This window comes from Tursiops truncatus, chromosome 12, assembly GCF_011762595.2.
Source record: "Tursiops truncatus isolate mTurTru1 chromosome 12, mTurTru1.mat.Y, whole genome shotgun sequence".
Lineage (NCBI taxonomy): Eukaryota > Metazoa > Chordata > Mammalia > Artiodactyla > Delphinidae > Tursiops > Tursiops truncatus.
Genome location: NC_047045.1, coordinates 37578456 through 37591169, shown reverse-complemented (window position 1 = coordinate 37591169; position 12714 = coordinate 37578456). Strand labels below are relative to the sequence as shown.

General features: G+C 38.5%; 1 protein-coding gene across 2 annotated transcripts in view; it reads right to left on the bottom strand.

Moving 5' to 3' along the window:
* The window catches only part of CRYBG1 (crystallin beta-gamma domain containing 1), a 206664-nt gene that overhangs the window by 44150 nt on the left and 149800 nt on the right, over positions 1-12714 (bottom strand). For both annotated transcript variants that reach the window (XM_019929506.3, XM_019929507.3), the window contains 4 exons: positions 7288-9574; positions 4199-4246; positions 3994-4112; positions 2191-2359 (listed from right to left, as the gene is read on the bottom strand). In XM_019929506.3, coding sequence (XP_019785065.2) covers positions 2191-2359; positions 3994-4112; positions 4199-4246; positions 7288-9574 — 2623 coding nt within the window. The remainder of the gene's footprint in view (positions 1-2190; positions 2360-3993; positions 4113-4198; positions 4247-7287; positions 9575-12714) is intronic.

Sequence of the window (12714 nt, the reverse complement as noted above, 5' to 3'; positions counted from 1 at the left end):
GAACAAATCTAGTGAACTGAAAAGGTGACCCCCTTGAATATACGTTGTGACTTATGTTTATGTGTCAAGAAACCATAAACACAATCTGTAAAAAGTTACAATTCGTCACATATTAGGAGCCATGAAAGTATTCCTTCCCTTTAACATGACACCATTCAGAAAAACTTACCCCAAGGAAATAAATCAGAAAATGTATACATTATTAAATGCACAAAAATGTTCATGCAGTATTATTTAAGGTAAGTTTTTCCCTAAGTCCCACAGTAAGAAGAAAGGTAAAATGAATGATAGCGCATCATACCATTGGAATATGATGCTCAGTTAAACCCCAAACCATATAATAACATGAAAAGCATTAATTCACCTTAGGTCTGCTATTATCAGGGGAAATAGGAGGCCTCTTTACCAATGTGCTTCATTTCCCTTAGCCCACCTTCCGGGATCCCTAAATCCCCACCCCACCAGATCCTAATACCTCCCCCAGTTGCAAATCATTGAGAGATGTTACAAACGGGAGTGTAACCTTCAGGAAAGTGGTATGGAGAGAGAAAAAAAGGATTGAGAATCACAGTTTTAAAGGAAAACAACACTGTACCTGTATTATGATTACAACTATAGAAAAAGCAGATTATAATATGGCCAAGAAAGAGTAGAGAATTCAGAAAAATGAAGGGAGGACACTTCATGAGAGATGGGATTTTGGATGATAGTTTAAAATATTGTTTCATTACCAATACTATTTGAGTAATAAATAAAAACTGCAGGTAAATTATCCCACTATGACACTTTAAAATGGTGTTTCTCGTGTCTTACATAAGGTTCATCACATTATGTACTTAAAACTAGTAAGAGATAAATCGTTTAGAATACCAATATTACCACCTAAGTCACTCAGAAATGTTAACCCAGGAAACAGGTGACATTTTCCTCCGCCAAAAGCTGTTAGTCACTGTTACTCGTTCTCATTTTGGAACATGGCTTTTTTCCCTATTGTACCCCAACACCCATGTCTAGTACACAGATGGAGTTTTTTCACTTGGAAGATACCTTTTACATTTTTAAAGGTAAAGAATCATCAAATGCCAAGAACCGTGAAGAACTGATACAAGTTCCTCAACAACGAATAAGGGACCAAGAAATTTTTACCCAATCCGTAAAGTGGCCTTAAATACCTATTTTTCTAAAAACCCACATGAAATGCCAGAGTTGATCAACTGAATTATCTTTGGATTATTTATTTTTCCAAAACATAACTCCTGTAAGCCACTCAAGGTAATAAGAACTCGCACAGCAACCAAAAAACTAAGTAAAAGAAAAATCTGGCCCATGCTCCGCAACAAGAGAAGCCACCGCAACGAGAGGCCTGTGTACCACAATGAAGAGTAGCCCCCACTCGCCTCAACTAAAAAAGAAAGCCCGCACACAGCAACGAAGACTGAACGCAGCCAAAAATAAATAAATAATAAATTAATTAAAAAAAAAAAAGAAAGAAAAATCTGTTCAGGACTTCCCTGGTGGCACAGTGGTTAAGGTTAAGAATCCACCTGCCAATGCAGGGAACCCGGGAAGATCCCACATGCACGGAACAACTAAGCCCGTGCACCACAACTACTGACCCTGTGCTCTAGAGCCCGCAAGCCACAACTACTGTACGCACATGCCACAACTACTGAAGCCCGCGCACCTAGAGCCCGTGCTCCGCAACACGTGCAACACGAGAAGCCACCGCAATGAGAAGCCCGTTCACCGCAACAAAGAGTAGCCCCCGCTCTCTGCAACTAGAGAAAGTCTGCACGCAGCAACGAAGACCCAACGTAGCCAAAAATACATACATAAATTTATTTTTAAAAAAACAAAAATCTGTACGTACAGAACTCATCAAAACTAGGTTATTAAGTAAAATACATTTGCAGATGGGAATGGGGGGCCGGAATGAGAAATTTACCTTCAGGATTTATTGTGAAAAAGATGACTAACCAATTAGAATGTTTCTTAGTTCTAATTCATTTAACATGTACAAATGTTTAAAATACAGAAAATACATCCATAAAACACCAAATATTTGTCCCACTTTTATCATAAAATGAAACTCTCTCTCAAAAGAATTATACCCAGCATTCGATAAATATTTGCTGAAAGAATGGATGAAATCCAGTTTGCCTTTATTAAAACCTTACGAATTTTACCTACCTGGACCACAAGTCTGATTGAACCAATCACCACAGGCTTGGCCGACTCTGCCTCGTCATCGTTTCTTTCCAGAATATCTTCTATATCCCAAAGACCAGACAGTTCCAATTTTCCCTCTTCTAAGGGGATGGAGTGTCCTTCAAAATTTGGTTTCTCATAAAAAATCCAGCTAAGAATAAAACATAGCAAAACTATTAGCCAGTCTTGGTGAGAGAGATTTTGAATACGCAAATATTCTGGCCAATAGCCACTATATATATATACACCATATATTAGTGGCCAATTCTCTAGCAATTAAAACAGCATAAACTCTCCCTAAAACTAAAACTTCAGTGGGCATAATTAAGCTCTGATAACTGAAGAATTTTATCAGGATTTTAGAGGACTTTTGACTATCAATATGAACATTATAGAGCTACTAAAGTTTTATAGAATTGCCAGTTGGTGGAGACTTAGTAATATGTCAGATAAATGGACGTTTATTGCAATTTTTTTCTTTTTATGTATGTAAAAAACACTTCTCTTGAGGGATTTTAACTTATATATTAGAACCATATCAACGGATATATTGATACAAAGGACTACTACATGCATGTTAATGTTAATGGAAAGCATTTTTTGCAGTTTTATTGAGATCTAATTGACATATAACATTGTATTAGTTTAAGTGGTACAACATGATGATTTGATATCTGTGTATATTACGAAATGATCACCATAATAAGTTTAGTTAACATCCACCACCTCACAGTTACAATTTTTTTCCTAGTGATGAGAACTTTTAAGATCTACTGTCTTAGCAACTTTCAGATATACCATGTAATACTTTAACTTTCGTGACCCAAAAAGCATTTTTACAGTATTCTTCCCAACAACATCCGAACACTAAAGAGAAACCTCATGACAATATATGACAGTGCTGGTCTTAAGAGAAGTCAACAAAAGCTGAAGAATCACTATTCATTAAAAACAAAATTATAACTTTCAGTTTTCAAATTTAAGAACAAAAGCTAATTGTATTTTTCTAATGAATATGTTGAATATACAGAAAAATATATTAAAATATCTAAAACCTAAGAGGAAAGATGCTGCATATTTAATCACATGGAGACCTAAAGAAAAGCTTAATAATTCTGTAAACCATAAAGAGCTCTACACTCTTTCTTTTAAACAAGCTTATAAACAGGCACTAAAGATAAGTATTCATGCCAGGTAAGTGACTTTTTAAAAACTGCTTTTCTTTATTCAATTTCCTGTGTATTTCCTCGAAGCATTTAAGCTGGTAATATAATTGTTTCACGGTTTCTTTACTTAATAAAAACTATCTGCTGTCAAAAAGTTAGAAAATAAAATTTAGATTAGTCCTTCACTGAACTGTCATTAAAAAAAGTTAGCAAAGATGTTTTTTCTTATAGAATTTAAAAAATTCTATCAACATGACTATGACCTATCAACATGAGTAGTGCAATTCTTATCAACCTCATTGAAAATTCAAAAACCAAAAGTATATTATGGACTCCGGTGCTCATGAGTCCAAACCAACATTATGTGGGAAAAAGAAACTTATACTGCTGCACTTTTCTGATTTTTCTAACAACAACATGCAGCATTCCTATCATCAGAAATAACATTATAAACCATATTTCTTACACATGAATTTCTTTTAGTATTCACTATGACTAGTATTGTCTGCCCTTTACACTGCTAAGGGCATAATTTAAAATAAGTACTAATGACCAAAAGGGTAATTGAAAATGTGAAACACACACCCTCCAAGTCAGAAACACAAAGTGTCACTCTTACCATCCTCTAACAACTTTTATGAGTATCACGGGAGAGAGGCTCCAAGAGCTGCAATCCTCAATGTCACTGAACACTTCAATGCACTCCTCTGACACGTCAGGTTCACCGTATATCACCACCTGAAGAAAGTGAGAGTGGTAGCACGTTTTACTGCACTTTAACAGATCAAAATGAAATCTAGACTCGGAATAGAAAATAATCTTACCTTTCCAGGTCGGGGATTGATTTTATTCTGGACACTTCCTTTAAGTGTCTGTAATCAGATGAACAAAAACACAACAAATAATTAAACATTATGTAAAGTCCTCTTTTCTCCTCTCATGATCCTTTAAGATCGTATTTGCCTCATATTTGTCAATTTGGAAACATGTCTACCTTGATCTATGCCAAAGTTGTCTTAAAACTCTCTTTGACGGGACTTCGCTGGTGGTACAGTGGTTAAGAATCCGCCTGTCAGTGCAGGGCACATGGGTTCGAGCCCTGGTCCGGGAAGATCCCACGTGCCACGGAGCAACTAAGCCCGTGTGCCACAACTACTGAGCCTGCACTCTAGAGCCCGCGAGCCACAACTACTGAGCCCGAGTGCCACAACTACTGAAGCCTGCGTGCCTAGAGCCCATGCTCTGCAACAAGAGAAGCCACCGCAATGAGAAGCCCGGCAACCTCAACGAAGAATAGCCTGCGCACAGCAACAAAGACCCAAGGCAGCCCAAAATAAAAATAAATAAAAATTTAAAAAACAAAACAAACTCTCTTTGACTCTATTAAAATAAGGGCTTTCCCCCCACCAACTGTATTTGACATTTCAATTTCTTTTCATTTAAATGCCTAGGATACTTCCACCAATCTGGAAAGTTCAGGGCGTAAGAGTCAGACCTATGTTTTACATCAGTTCACAGAACAAGAACTCAGCTAAGAGATTATAATTCAAACCATCTCAGTATAATTTCAAATAAACAGAGAAACTCTAATGGATTAATCACATATCTAGAATGAGCTGAATCCATTTTATGTGTTCATATACATATCTTATCTGAATCTATAATTACTGTTTTTTCATCACATAACTAGTCTAAATAAAGTGTTTATGGTATATTTCACAATGTACATTGTACATGGTTACTTTAATCCCTCCTTTTTGATGAACAAAATATATTTTTATATGGCTCCAAAACTAATCATTTTCAAGACCATCTGACCAGCAAAACCAGAAATGCCTAAGATAATAAAAATAGTAATTACACATGTAAAAATATTATAAAACATGGACTACTTTCACTGCTGAACAGGATGCCTATTCTAAGGACGGCCTTTGATCTGATCGCTCTTGCACCACACCAGGGTGGAATATGCCTGAAAGACCATAGGAAGGGCCTCAGTAGAGCATTATTACAGATTAAAATGCCATATGCTTATTTATATATGCACATTTCAAGAAGACAAGCTAAAGAAAAAGCCTGGTATTTAAATGAAATTCAGTTAAGACATTAAAGGGAGAATAGTTATATAGTCAACAAAGCCCAAGGTGTAAAAAAAACAAAAAACAAAAAAATTTTTTTAAATCATAAAAAGGCCTAGAGAAAGTATAAAGTACTTTGTTTCTCCTTTTTACTCCATTTGATTGGGTTTTTCAAGGGACTCCATAGGGAAACTGTATATTCTGTTGTCAGACTCATTGTCAAAGAGAGGTAATCTAAGAATGATTAAAAAGACAGAATAATGCTGTAATGAACGGGAAGTGGACCAGTGTCAATTTTCAGAGAAATACTCAAAAATCTTAGGATTTCTAAGTGCTATAGGCTGATTCAGTTTTATCTGTTTACAGCAGTGGTTCTCAAAGTGAAATCCAGGGGTCCCTGGAGGGTCCCCAATAATTCTGCAGGGAGTCCATTAGGTCAAAACCATTTTCATAATAAGAAGAGGTTATTTCTCTTTTTCACTTTCTTTCTCTCACAGGTGTAGTGCGGAATTTTCCAGAGGGTCCATGACATGTGATGACATCATTGCTCTGATGGCTACAGGAATGTACATTTGTATGTTCTAATTTTTCTCAGTATTAATTTCTAATGTAATAGATGCCAATAGGCATAACCCATATCAACAAAAACTCTTTGGGGTCCTCAATAATTTTTACTTTATATCTATATCTATGTGTGTGTGTGTGTGTGTGTGTGTGTGTGTGTGTGTGTGTGTGTGTGTGTGTGTGTGTGTGTGTAAAAAATATGAAAACTTTTGAGCAGAGGGATCTGAGCCTCTGCTGGAAATCCAACTATACATTTTGAAAGAGCTTCCAGAATTGTATTCCATGATAGGCTTGTAGCAAAAGCTAATACAACAAATTCAAACATGGGGCAGTGCCCTGTACAAATGAGGAAGTGGGCAAGATATTTTCTGCCTGGATAAACTGTGTTGGATGTTGATCTACACTTGCCAGGTAGCCTGGTTCACAGGGTGGGCAACAGGAATACAGAGGCCCACTCCTGTTTCTGGGCTTAGCAGAGCTGAGCTCTAAATCTTATCTGCCTCCCTCTTTCAACTTGAGTATCAAGCTTGGTAACGGAAAGCCACAAATTCACATCAAAAACTGAGTAAAGAAAACAACTTCCAGCAGTCAGATAAAAGAAGATGGAGAAATCTTAACTGTTTCTCAAAATGGTATTTTGCCATCCTTTCTACTCCGTTACAGGAAAGTGCTAATGTAGACCAAATTCTTTACTTCCCAACAGCTTTGCAGGAAAATAATATTTCCCTAATGAAAACTAATTCCAGATAAAGAGAAAATACTTTATCAACCATGTGGGATAAACATTTATTGCTACTAAGGGGAAGAAACAGTGAATCTCAAAGTACAAGAGAAACGGTTAGGAACAAGATTCCTCGGTGGAGGCTTTTCCAGATAAAGGAAGCTTGCTTCATAAATGCTCAAAATTCTAGGTATAGTATTGAGCATTTTTACACAGAACTAGGGAAGAAAAAACACCCTGTCTCTGAGCTCTCAAGGTACCTTAACTACACCTTTCACAACACAACACATAAATTCACAAGTGCCCTAAAATATTTGTAGCTTATTTTCCTTGCTGGACTACAAATGCCTTGAGAACAGAATCCAAGTACCTTTTCTCTTGGACTCTAAAGACCCTTGTACATAGTAGGTTTTCAAATATGTGATGAATGAATAAAAAACTATCAGACACGAGCATAACCATTTTTAAACAAATAACATGAATTGTTCATCGTCCCCTTCTCCTCTGACTTAAAACTACCCCACATAAATAATACTATGTTGCTACTTACTGTTGTATCTGATAATGACATTTCAGAAAAAGAAATGCTTGGGTCAAACAGGGTGGATTTGAAAAGACCGGGGAAGTCTGTGTCACTGCTTCCATAGCTCGGCAAGTTCGATTTAAGAACACTTTCAATATGATTAGCCTTTTCCATATCACCACTGTTCTGCAGTTTTGAAAATTCAGAATATGTAGTTTTGGGCACGGGTAGGTTGCTTCGTGAATCCAGATCTTTTCCGGTTTCCTCTTTTTGCAGGTACTTTTCCACGGAGCTCGGACTTTCCAATCCCGAATGAGACGTATCTGACGAGTTGAAATTGAAGACCTTTACGTTGCTGGGTGGCAGACTTGGCTGTTCTTTCTCTGAACCACAGGGTGGGGCACCCTCAGCCACAGGCTGTAACACGGAAGGCCGAGAAAGAGAACTGTTGTGAGCGGTGTCGAAAGATGTGGTCATGGTATTGACTGATGTTACAGAGGGAGAAAAGATTTTGTCTTGTGGTAAAGAAGATAAGATGCTTGAGAAAAGCGCACTTTTTTCTAGCCTCGATCTCTTGACTCCACCGTTTGTGACATCCCTGTTCTCCTTGTCATTTACTTCTGGAGCCGCCAGAGGCTCGCCTTTCCCATTAGTGCGAGTTTGCAAGGACTTGAAAAGGACACTCTGTTCAGTGGATGAACGTTTGGGTCTCAGTTTGGATTTGGTGTCAAGATTCTGCATCCAATGTAAAGCCAGTGACATTTCTGGCTGGCCTTCCTTTTTCTTACCCAAACCAAAGGTAAACACGTTGGGATCAAACACCTTTTCTAAATTGTCCTCATGAATAGGAGGCATGGCGAAGTGAGGGGCAGGGGAGTTTGGCATCCTGGCCTTCTTTTTCTTCTGGGGCACACAAACTGCGCTGTCCATCTTTTTTATAATCTCAGTGAATTTTTCCATATCAGAAGAAGAATCAAATACACTATCATCACTACCAGCAGAAATATTCAAAAGGCTTGCAGGACTGTCCTGGCCATTTACAACATTTTGATTGGGTCTTTGAGGGGTTTCTAAATGATTTCTGTTGCCAGGGTAGTTGGTGGTGCTGGATTCAGTCTTCAGGGGTTTTCCGTTGCCCTGAATAGGCAGAGTTTTTTCTGATTCGGGCAGCATGACTTGTGGGCCAGATTTTGTTACATGTTCCTCTGTGCAATGAATGTGTTTGGGTGATGTGCTCTTATTGCCCTGTACTTCCTCTTTCTGGGGAGTACGACTTGCAACGGAAACCACTTCAAGTTCCTTATTGTGATAGCTTGGCAACTGTGCTTCTCTAACTTCAGAGCTATCTGAGATGATCCCAGAGCGGACATCCTTGGTGTTTTCCACAGGGAGCATGAAGGACCTGACCTGGACAAGGACCTTGGATGGACACTCATTTCCCATAGCTGCCAGGCTGTGCTCTGGGGACAAAGGAGGGCTTCTTTCTCCCCCTCCTCCTCCTGCCAGTCTGGAGGGGGACATCATCTCATTATTCTGATGAGACACAGGCAGAGTACATCCATTATGGTTTTCCGACACTTTTAGATCAGTGCACAGAAAACTGCTTACAGGAGCTTGAGCGCCTGTGTCTTTGGGATCATCCACAGGAACGGGGGCAGCCAGTGAAAGAGAAGGCGCATTAGATGACCCAGCTGGGTGCTGGGAGTCAGAAAATCCATCCTGCGGCTTCGGTATGGCTGTTGGAGGTGAATCTTTGGCCTCAAGAACGGCAGGGCTGTCTTGTGCTGTATCAGTCATATTTTCACGTTCAAGTCTTTTGCGGTCGGCAGCCTTTGAGTCGTCCTCTCCTAAGAGCTCGTGGTCCTTAACAGGAATCAGAGCAGCAACCACTGGTTCAGAAGGGCAGCCAGCATCTGTCTGCCCATCTACCTTATCACCTTGGTTAAGCGGAGAACCAGGAGTCTCCTCTTCAGGAACAGTAACTCTGGCTTCTGCCGAGGCTTCCTTCCCCAGCGCACCATTCTGGTGACTATCTGGCGGCAACTTCTTTTCAGGCCGCTCCATTTCCTCGGCTTTTTTGGCTAAATTCAGCTGTGCCCTCCCGACAAATGTTTTATTAGAGGCAGGAGTGTTCCTCGCACCTCGAAGGTCAGTGTGTCTTGGGCTATTTGCCTGCTTGTTTTCAAATAAGGAGATTTTGGTGGCAGTGTTTCCTTTGTGAACTGGCTGGCTAAGTGGATTATGCCCATTTCCCAAACCACCAAGATTCTTAGGGGTTTTAAGATTTAGTTCCACATGTTTGGGCTTGGCAGGGCTGCAAGAATAAAGGAGCAAGATAAAGTTATTAACCTGGGTTTTAAAGTGAACATACCGATTTATTACAAAACTGTGAAAAGCCAATATCTTTCTGATAGGTAACATTTTTGATGAAACAATTTTTAAACAATTCTAAATACACTATCAGTTACCTTTAATGGCTGTTGCGCTTCCGTATGAGGGATGAAAAATTACATAGCTAAGAAAGGCTAGAGGTGAGAGGGTAACAAGTTTTCTAATAAGTTTATCATGTACCTAGTAGATAAGTACAGTGCTTGGCACTAGAGTTGGGACTGAAGAACATTAGAACCAATTTAAATACTTCCTGTACTCCCATACTTTAAATATGTAAATGATTTCCCCAAAAATCAACTGTGTATTTTTTTATAACTTTTTTTTTACATTATCTCAAAAGTGAGATTATAAAAAATATTTATCTATTATTTACCTCTTTGGATAGTTTATTCCCTTCATCCTTCCCCCATAAAAATTTTCTCTGACTATACAAGTGTGTCCACTATAGAACATTTAGAAAATATAAAGACAAAAAACCACTCATAATCTTACCACTCAAACACTATCCCTGTCAACATTCTAGTATACTTCCCGTCTTTTTTGTATGCATAGGGAAATATTTTCAATAGAATTGAGATTAGTTTGTTCATAGAGTTTGGTATCTTGCCTTAAAAAAAAAAAAGAGAGATTTAACATTTTTAACATTTTTCAAGTTACTAAAAAATATGAAAAGTCTTCATAATGTCTGCATAAAAATCCATCATATAGATGTACCACAATTTACTTATCAATTACTCAGTTGTTGGTTTTGCCACCATTCTGGGGGCAAAGAGGGTCTCCCTTCTTTCTCACATTTCTTGGGTGTAATTGCCCCCTAATGGAAATTTTAAGTCTTTGAATGTACACACTGTTTTCTTTCTGAGGAAAAAAATGTCCTCTGGCTCTGGTCCTGGCTCTTATACCAATTATCTGTGTGAACTTGGTCAAGCCACCTTAACTCTCTAAACTCTACCTTCTCTACCTGTAAAAATAAACAAAAAACTAGATGGTTTAGAACGTGTGTGTGTACTGGTTCACACACATACATGTTATCATTGAAGATATCCTGTGGTTCTCTTCAAGGGCTGCAAAAGGGGACAGTAGAAACTGGGGGATGGAACTGTTGGCCAACCACCCTCCTTTCAACCAGAATCACTCCTACTTATTTTTATATATCACTTTTATATAAGCTTTCCAAGAAGAACAGACTCTAAAGCTAAAAACAAAAATGTCTAAATCATTAGTCTAGTGGTTTATAAAATGTAAGAGATAACACCCACTGACATTCACTGATCGTCAAGCACTTTCTATGGCTTGCCTCATGTACAATTTTACACATTCTTTTTTTTTTTTTTTTTTTTCCTGCGGTACGCGGGCCTCTCACTGTTGTGGCCTCTCCCGTTGTGGAGCACAGGCTCCGGACGCGCAAGCTCAGTGGCCATGGCTCACGGGCCCAGCTGCTCCGCGGCATGTGGGATCTTCCCAGACCAGGGCACGAACCCATGTCTCCTGCATTGGCAGGCGGACTCTCAACCACTGCAACACCAGGGAAGCCCCACATTCTCTTTTAGGATGTTGGCATCTAGAGAAGGTAAGTACTTTGCCTGAAGCCACACAGCTAGTAAGTGACAGAAGCCAGGTGTTCTGGTTTCAGATGCTATGCTCCCAACAACTCTACTATTCTGCTTCCCCAGATAGGATCAGACTAGCTTCGCCTCAATGACCGCCTCTGGTTCTGTCCAGCTTTATGATCCAAGGAGTCAGTAAATTATCAAGAGAGCTGTAAGATAATCATACCTCAGAGGCCACCTCGATAATGAGAACACAAAGTAGGGAAGCACTAACATCTCACACTGTCTCCTGCATGGACTCACTGGCCTTCAAGAAGGCTGGGCCTGAGGAGCCTTTTGAAGGAACAGGCAGTAGGACCTTGGAAGAAGACACTTTATTCTTCTGGAGAAAATGATTAGACTGAGAAGACTTGAGATGTCCTTCCCAAATACAGCATTAAGAATTAGATGTTCATTTTTAAATTTTTTATTTAAATACTATATTTGATATATTCTCATGAATTTCTCCTTGGCATTGCTTTCCCCAATAGCTCCTTAAGATATCTAAGCTCCCTCACGGTGGGCCCTTACCTGAAATTTAAAAGCAAAATTAACTTACAAGCACTTCCTTAAAGATTAAATTCTAAAACCAGTGAGATGATTAGAAATAAGAGAACTTACAAATGCTATCAGTTAATGAGGGATGTTCACATAGCAGGGAATATACATTTAAAAAATTCTCACTAATCAGCTCAAGGAACAGTCAAATATCAAAGTAGATCTTATGATGTAAATGGAAAATGCTCCAGGTTAGCCAATAAGCTACGTTAAGGACAGGACACACACATCTGCACGTTAAAGATTTACACCAAGATCAAAATACATTTTACAACCAAACTTTCTGTACTATTAACTTCTGCTACAGAGAGTCACTACAATTAACCTGGTTCAAACTGATTAAAAGGAAGACTCCTATAATTCGCGTTGTAATGCCTTCATTAAGATGTGAGAAGGGAAAATATTCTGGAGTCTAAGAAGCCATGGCTATAGTATGAGAAGAAAATTCTCCTTATTCTAAACATACCATGTTAAGAATCTCAACATTCAATACTTGGTAGAACTGAAGACATAATTTCTCTAGCAGCATCAAGAAACATGCTGCTTCACAGTGATTATTTTTCGGAGAATATAAAATGGTTTTAACTATAAAATTTTAGATTCAAGTTGTTTTTAGAAATAATCTGCGTAACATCTCCAGTTGAAAACAATGAGGAAAAACTAAAGGGTCTGAAAAAAATCCATCAGTCAAACATAAATGGGTCAAAGGATGAGAAACAATTATTAATTCTCCATTCCAATAATTTGCCGATTCACCAAGTGCAAGGCCGTGTGCAAAACAGAATTAAACTGAGCCTCTGGCAAAGGAAAGTTTTAGGTAGGAAATAATCACTCCTTAGAAAAAGACATTTGGTTTAGTTCTGTCACAGGAAACAGCACATGAAGAAGAGTTTCACTGCAAGATTGCTTGGTTTGT